The sequence below is a fragment of the Leucopleurus acutus genome (assembly GCF_964270905.1).
Source record: "Leucopleurus acutus genome assembly, chromosome: 3".
Classification (NCBI taxonomy): Eukaryota; Metazoa; Chordata; class Mammalia; order Artiodactyla; family Delphinidae; genus Leucopleurus; species Leucopleurus acutus.
In genome coordinates, this window is record NC_139145.1 from 88432182 (window position 1) to 88440647 (window position 8466).

General features: G+C 38.8%; 1 protein-coding gene across 1 annotated transcript in view; it reads left to right on the forward strand.

The window, feature by feature from the left end:
- FBXL17 (F-box and leucine rich repeat protein 17) overlaps nt 1-5839 on the forward strand; it is a 449075-nt gene extending 443236 nt beyond the window's left edge. The window contains exon 9 of the mRNA XM_082836314.1: nt 5391-5839. Within this exon, the coding sequence (XP_082692440.1) occupies nt 5391-5531 (141 nt within the window). The 3' untranslated portion in view covers nt 5532-5839. The remainder of the gene's footprint in view (nt 1-5390) is intronic.
- The last annotated feature ends 2627 nt before the right edge of the window (nt 5840-8466 follow it).

Consider the following 8466-nt stretch of genomic DNA (forward strand, 5'->3'; position numbering starts at 1 on the left):
ATTAATTAATTTATGTATTTTTGGCTGTGTTAGGTCTTTGTTGCTGCACGTGGGCTTTTCTCTGGCTGTAGCGAGCAGGGGCTACTCTTTGTTGTGGTGCACGAGCTTCTCATTGCGGTGGCTTCTCTAGTTGTGGAGCACGGACTCTAGGCGCACGGGCTTCATAGTTGTGGCACGTGGGCTCAGTAGTTGTGGCGCATGGGCTTAGTTGCTCCGCAGCATGAGGGATCTTCCCAGACCAAGGCTCAAACCCATGTCCCCTGCATTGGCAGGTGGATTCTTAACCACTGCGCCACCAGGGAAGTCCCTAAGTGGTTCATTATATTCTCAAGTGTGGTTTTAATATACTCAGATGTCAAATATTTCCCCCCGACATAAGAAGCATGTTCTATTTTATAACAAGAGTCAAAGAGGAAATAAGAATCACTTAACATAAATGGTTTCTGCAGCAAATTCCATTAGAAATTGTATTTTTTGAACAATAGGTATTATTGAGGAGATCATTCAGGCCTAGGCTTGCACTTTCTGGAATTTTCTGGGGAAAGTGTCAATAAGGAGGTGAAGAAACAGGGTGATGGTCTGGATAAATTGGTTAAACTGAATCTCAGAAACTCTGAAGGATCTCTCCTCACCCTTCTATAGTAGCAGCAGCAATAGGATGAAACTATAGTATGATTTACCTTAATTTGCATAGCAGTTTGCCTCACATTTTCAAAAAGTGCTAATAGATGTTAACTCAAAATGGATTAAAATACCAGACAAATTGCTATTACCTTAAAAAGAGTTATAATAATTTTGAAAATGTAAATTATGGCTATACAGTCTTTGGAGAGAACTATATTTCTTATATTAAAAATCAAACCTGTGGTACAAGCTTTTTTCCCCCTTTAATCACAGTAATTTCTTCAAATGACACTGCGGCATACTTCTTTAGGAAGATACGCTGCATTTTTCAAATCTTATGTGTCATATAAGAATTGCCATTGATAGTTTTCAGCAGGTGAAAAAGAAATTATAGAAAACCAGGGATCGTGGGGAAACTTTTTAAAATTCATCTTTATATTCCTTTTTTTATATTACATACATTTTATGAGTCGGAACAGAGAATGGTTCTTTTCATTCCAGCAAGTGGAGTTGTGCATGACAAAATGCCTGCAGAAATGTGTATGTAGGCGTAACGATTTAAAATGATTTGGACCCTCCTGGTGTCTTACACCCAACTTTTTCTCTAAGGCACCAAAGCACTTATGGAGTCTATACAAAGAGGTGAGCATAATTTATACTTCTGAGGAGTAAATGAAAATAACTTCAGTATAAAATTTGTCACCCCGTATTGCCAGGAGATAAGTAAAAGTATAAGTAAAAGACAGAACCTTCCCTAGTGGGAGGACATGCATCTCCCCTGAAGAGCTTCTACCCAACAAAGCTCTAAAATGGAAAATTTGCATTTTCCCTACTGCTTTGTTTTGCTAACACAGTTAGCAAAAAGATTGCTTAGAAGACACATTATATCCACGGAGGAATCCCTGTAACGTTTTTCATACAGCTATACAAAGCCAACTTACTGTCTGTCCTTGCCCATAAGCTATGAAAGCCAGAGATCTAACACACTCTATATTCTTAGCTATAGGTGGACCTTACTTTATGCAACAGAAATAGGTAAATTGAATTTTGGTAAGTCAAAGGAATATAAAACACATTAAGAGAGCTGACAAAATAACCCTACCACGAAAGTCTTTGCTAAAGTGAACAATTATCTCCTAATTTATGTACTTCATAAATCCATACGTCACGTATCAAGTTTGCTTAAGGTGAATTTTATATCTCCTCTTGAAAAACAGTTATCACTTAGTGATATTGTCTCTTTTTAAAAATTGGACCCTCGGGGCTTCCCTGGTGGCGCAGTGGTTGAGAGTCCGCCTGCCGATGCAGGGGACACGGGTTCGTGCCCCGGTCCGGGAGGATCCCACATGCCGCGGAGCGGCTGGGCCCGTGAGCCACGGCCGCTGAGCCTGCGCGTCCGGAGCCTGTGGTCCACAACGGGAGAGGCTACAACAGTGAGAGGCCCGCGTACCGCAGAAAAACAAACAAACAAACAAAAAATTGGACCTCCAAAACAAAATGCCTGTCAACCCTCGGTATAAAACTTTGTACAGGCCTATGTGTGGATTAGAAAAGATGCACTGCAGAAGACAGGCCCCATCTTTATGGTGGGTTTAAATGTTTTCCCTTCTCCCTCCGTTTTTCGTCTATTTTTCAGTTAGTTGTTCCTTGAATGCTGAGTGATTTGGGCCGTGTTTACTTCCTTTCCAATTCGATGCAGATTTTCTGAAAGTCCTCTGACCAGATGACTTCAGCTGTCCCTTAGAAGGACCTGCATCCTTCTGGGTTTGTTCATGGCTAGAGGGTGGAATGTAACCTAACCACAGCCTGGGGAATGTCAGGTGAAGAAAAGGGAGGATTTCCTGAAAGTGGATATTTAAAACCTGGACTGTATTACTAAGAAAAGTTCTGAATTCTCCAGAGAGCATTAAGATAGAATAGATTCTTCTTGTATCCGAAGTATTTTTAAAAAATTTTTATTGGAGTATAGTTGCTTTACAATGTTGTGTTAGTTTCTACTGTACAGCAAAGTGAATCAGCTATACGTATGCATATATCCCCTCTTTTTGGGATTTCTTTCCCAGTTAGATCACCACAGAGCACTGAGTAGAGTTCCCTGAGCTATACAGTAGGTTCTCATTAGTCATCTATTTTATACATAGTATCAATAGTGTATAGTTACTTCTTGTCCTGCGATGATTTTATTTTGAGCATTACAACTTATGTTATCAAGGTTTATTTCTGAAATATCTCAGAAGTTGAACAATATTGAGCATCCCTACAGAGAACTGGTCACCCTACCATAGCATTAATTAATTCAATGAATGACCGTTTACTGAACGCCAGCTGTACTAATAAGAGCTACCATTGGGGGACCTTTTTATGTCAGTCGCAGTGTTAGGCATATTATTTTATCCTTGTAACAGTCCCGTGACATCAGTACTATTATCCAGTTTTTACAGTTGAGGAAACCAAATGGTAAATCAGGATTCCAACCTGTGCCTGGTTGACTCTCAAGTCAACTACAGTTGTCATGTTTCTTCTCTACTTTGTACACAGCTCTATAGCCTTAAAGATAAAAGGCAGTCTCTGGTCCCCAGACTTTGGTTCAGGTAGAAGAGAGTGGCAAGTAAAGAGATGATTGCAACACAATGTGAGAGTGCTTAAATAAGAGACAAGCCTTGCAGTTACCCGCCATGGGTCCACGGAGAAGGTGTACCGAGACCAACCTTGTGGGGAGTTACGCTTGCTTAGGGAAGGTTTCCTGAAGGAGGGAATTCCTGAGCTGAATACAAGTTCCTCTGGGAATTGTTGGTCTTCAGTGTGTTGTGATTAGTATGTTAGTGTCTGGCTTTGCCTTGCTCTTGGGTTTCTATTTTTTATTTGTAGTTTGTTATTGTTTTCTCATTCATTCACTGAGAAGTAGGCCTGGCTCATGAATACAAAAATGATCATGGCTCTTGTAAGATCTTACATGGGAACAGGAGTAGACATTAAACAAAGCAATTATAAACTAACTTTGAAGGTACCATGAGCGAAAAGTAGGCAGTGTTGGAAGAGTGAATAACCTGGAAGCCTTACCTAATGTGGGGAGGGGGGCAGGGTGAGGGCTGTGATCAAAGTTCCCTGGGAAAATGACACTGAACTAAGAACTAAGAATAAGGTGGAGTAGGCATGAGAAGGGGACATTCAGGTGGAAGTGGATTTAACAGTATTCCAGATAAAGAGAACAGCATGTGCAAAGATCCTGAGGCCAGAAGGAACTCGGACAGCTTGATAACTTTAAATTAGGTCAGGTGACTGGTTAGTATCAAAAATATACTAGAGAGATAGGCATGGCTAGATGATGCATGACTTTCTAAGTGTACTGTTCTAAGCAGTCTCAACTCAAGCAAGACTTAGGATAGAAATTCAAATTGAAAAAATCAAAAATTATATTGCTTAGAACTCCTTTTGAGATCATCAGTTGATATTCTCAACTCTAATTTGTATATCAGTTTTTCTTTTTTATTCAAAATTATTTTGTGTTTTTGTGAATGAAATGTTATACATTGTATCTACATCACAAAAAGAATTAACTGCATGGCTTGGTTGAATTTGGAATGAAAACTGATTTTAATACAAGAAAGTCTTGTATAGAAATGCTGACAAAGACTAAGTATCATCAGTGCAATGTGGAAATATCAACTCTAAATTTAACAAAAAGATTATATATAACATGGTTTACCAAATCACCCAGAAAACACCATGTTATTTCAGAAAAGTGCAGATGACTTAATGTCATGGTCGTCACACACCCAAGCGTGCTTTCAAAGCAAACAGCAAGGGTTTGATGCTGTTTTAGGTTTTTCCTTGTGGTCCTGATCTTTTTCAATAGTGGACAGACATGGAGAGGGAGCACAAAAATGTGTATCACCAGCACCTTCTTTCAGACCAGCTTACCCAGTATAAATGAAATATTGATGTATTTGAAAATGCCCGAGTGTTCAATAAAGATTTTAAATAAAGCTACCTAAAAGTTGCGGTTCTTAGGTTAATCATTTATTTATCTAAAGGATGAAGGAAGCCGTCTACTTTTGTGATATGAACTGCAATCAGCTTAAAAATAATTGACAAATTAATCCCTTCACAGCACAGCAATTGTAAAGGTGTTAGTTTTAATTAGGCCTGTCTGATTGCCTTGTCTAATCAAGAATCAAAGTGGTATCTTTGATGGTTAAGGTCTATTGGGGCCATCCCTGACCTGCCAGCCATGTGTGTTTTAATTATTGATTCTTCACAATTCAGCCCTTTCCACAAAGGGACTTGAAGTTTGCAATACCTTAACGTTTAAAAGGAAGAAAAATAAACATTTTCCCCAACACTTCTATCCAGAATCCTGTGTATCCTCTCCACCAATCTACAGTTCTATCCTCAAAAAGCTGTCAGCTGGACGATGAAGTCCAGTGCACACCAGGATGCTAACTGCTGCCTCACCTCCCAAGCGCTCCATTTTCAATGGACATTGTTAAGATCTTGACAAGTCACAGTCATCTATGCGTCTAGAAAACACTAATTTCTTGATATCGTGTCTTTTCAGAAAATCCCTTAGGGTGAATGTAGTACTTAGGAAATCAGGGAGGTCACACAAAAAGCGACACTGTCTTCTCACGAAGCATTGGTCACACTGCTGAAAAGGAAGGAGGCGAGGGTTCCCGGTGCCGTGGAAAGCGCACCCCAGTGAGCGTGGGCGGCTGTTGGTTTCGGTGGTCCCTGTGGGTGACCGTGGCTCTTCTTTGTGCTTGCAGGTCAGTGAAGTGACAGTGGAGCAGCTGGTGCAGCAGTACCCCCATATCACCTTCAGCACCGTCCTGCAGGACTGCAAGAGGACCCTGGAGAGAGCCTACCAGATGGGCTGGACCCCCAACATGTCTGCTGCCTCCTCCTGACAGCCCTGCCCACGCTTGGGTCCATGTGGATCAGCCAGCAGGGCGGAGAGGAATTGTAGAGTTGGGGTGGGTGATCTCTTGCAAAGGTTTTGACTGTCCCATGTCTCCATGTGTACCCGAGTGTGTATATCTGTGTCTCGTTTGCATACTGCGTAGCATAAGCTCAATTGCTATTTTGTTCCCAGGTGAGCTGGTTTTTTCCTTAAATAACGATTTTGACAGGCACAGACCTTTAGTTTTTAAGTTCAAAGGCTTATTTCTCTAAAAAAAAAAATTTTTTTTTTTTTTTGCTATAGAATCAAAAAAAAAAAAAAAACGGATCCATTATTTTGAGCTTCTAATGACTGCCACTGGAGATGCCCCCAAATGAAGGCAACTGCCTTCTTTTTTGATGGGAAAGAATTGTGCGATTCTACTGATGATGACTGGAAAAGAGCCACGTTGCGCTAATTAGAAGCCTGGAAACCAGTACTTTTCAAGATTTAGAGCACGTACACACATATAGGTTCTCATACTCTCTCATACGCACACACACCCCCACAGCACTTTCTTTCTAGATCATTTTCTGACACAGGGGCCTTTCTCCAGGCCACTGAGGGAGCATGGCATCCACTGTCACTCTGCCTAACTCACTTTCCCCACAGGTGGCCCAACCTGCTTGTCTGGTGGGCGACTTAGGGACTCTAGGGGACAAAACCTTTTGTGAAGTTTTCATATGGAGGCAACAATCTGAACTCCCCTGACCAGCTCACAAAAGTTAATTATTCATTATTGTACAAAATTCTGTTGAGTACTAAGTATTTTGAGTTTCATGTTAACATTGTATTAGCTTTTATAATACAATGGATAGTAACTGGTCTGGATATGTTTTAATGATATTTGGAGCTACTCTTAGCATTATCCACATTAAAGCCACCAGTGTAATTACTAGTGTGCAGTTATTTAAAAAAAAAAAAACTCTACAGATCATTTAATTATTTTTGTTAATTTTGGTAATTATGAAAGTATATTTCTGAGATTTGGGGCTAGTCACGTTAATAGAAGGTTAATGAGTGAGATATGAGTAGACAATCTTTCTATTAAGTTTTTTTTTTTTTTGCTTTGGGCTTTAGAACAGATTTTTTGGATATATGCATGTTATCATATTTTGAATAATTGTTATGCTATGGCAAAGATCTGTTGCTGGTTAATGTATGAGTTAAGAAGAAAAATTAGAAAATCTTTTCATTAAGCTTCTGTTTACACTTGTCAGAAATAAGCATTTCTTTGTTTAATTAAAGATTGCCAGTTTTCAGTTTAGACGGTATCTATTAGTAAATGAGTATATGTTTTGATTTCACACATCTTTACGAGTAATTCATATTGGGGACTCAGGCTCAAATAACCTTTCCTATGTCTAGATTTATAATCAAGACAGCAGGGAGGCTTTTTAAGCTCAAGAGTGATTGTCTTTCACAGTAGAGTTAGATATACAAAACCCTGACTTGTGAGTTTGCTATTTATTCTCTCCCAATGTGGACATAACTGTTTTTTGGTCTTTAACAGATATGCTAAGATTTGAGATTCACTTTATATAAGTCCCAGTGTTGCTAAAATGATACTAGCTGTAAGAAATGAAAAATAGCTTTACATTCAAATGCCGTTCACTTATTTATGATAACTCTTTTTGTGTAAACAACTTTCCTTTGATTATGTCAACCTGTTTCTGATGTGGCATGTTTTTGCTTTTAATCCCAATCAGTCTGGAAAATCTAGTCACTAAGCACCGAGAGTATTTTTTCCATCACTAAATGGCTTACTAATTTAATTTCAAGGGAATAAAATTTATGTAAGAAAAAAAGCTGTTTACTATTAACAAACTGTAATTCTTCTTAAACGTTGAACTGTCTCCCCTTCATGTTCATTTCCCCACTACTGAAAACGATCTTAATTCACAATATTTTAACTGATTTTTAATCCAAAACTAATTTATAAGACAATATGTAAAGTAATAGTAGCTTGAGTGAATAAGCAAAAGTTTAATTTTTATATATGTCACACTATATTTTAAATAGTTAAAAAAGACAAAAGGAAGGAGAACCATCAATGATACAGGCGGTGCCGTTTCAGTCCAAAGTTGTGATAATCCTTGGAATGTCACAGTTTGGTTGTCAGATGGTTTCAGAAGTGTGTAATCAATTTTTTTTTAATGTTGCGTTGTTTGAATCTCAAGTACAGCACTATAACATGCTTTAGCTTGGGGGTGGGGGTGGGTTGGGGACTTGCACTTATTCTTTAAGATGTTGAACTAATCCAGAAGGCCTGATGCATCATAACCTGGAAAACTGCTTTGGTGTGTTTGTAGGAATCTGTAGAAACATCACATCCAGCCTCAAAGCATTAATCACAAAAACAACCAGAAAAAGCATCACCTTGAATGATGCTGTGATGGTTGTTGAATGTGCTCTCATTAGATGCTTTGAAATAAGGCTTAAAATGATTTTTCTGGGCAATATAGAGTTTCTTTTTTTGCTTAGAATGTCATAAATATATGTGAACATGTTTAATGCAGGGCTTTTTATCCTCTCCAAAATGTCAACAGTATTTTCAGAATAAAGACTATGAAATATATTGCTGTGGTGGAAAATTCTGGTCCTTTGTCTTTAACGTCTCTTTGAGTGGATAAAGGAAATTCATCCAGTTTCGAGTTTCTATATTTCTGTGAATCTTTTGACCTTGCAATAGGTTGCAATAAAAGAGAAAGAAAACACAGTGTCTTTTGTTTTATTTTAGAGACAATAAATGGCCTCCCTTATGCTGGTTGGGTGTGATGCATGCAGCGGTCCGTGTCCTTGGGTGTTTCACTGCAGACTTTATGTAGGTTCAGTGAACCCAGAATAATAAACAAGACTGAATTTAGGAGATTTGCATTTGGCCAGTGAGTACTGAGATAAGA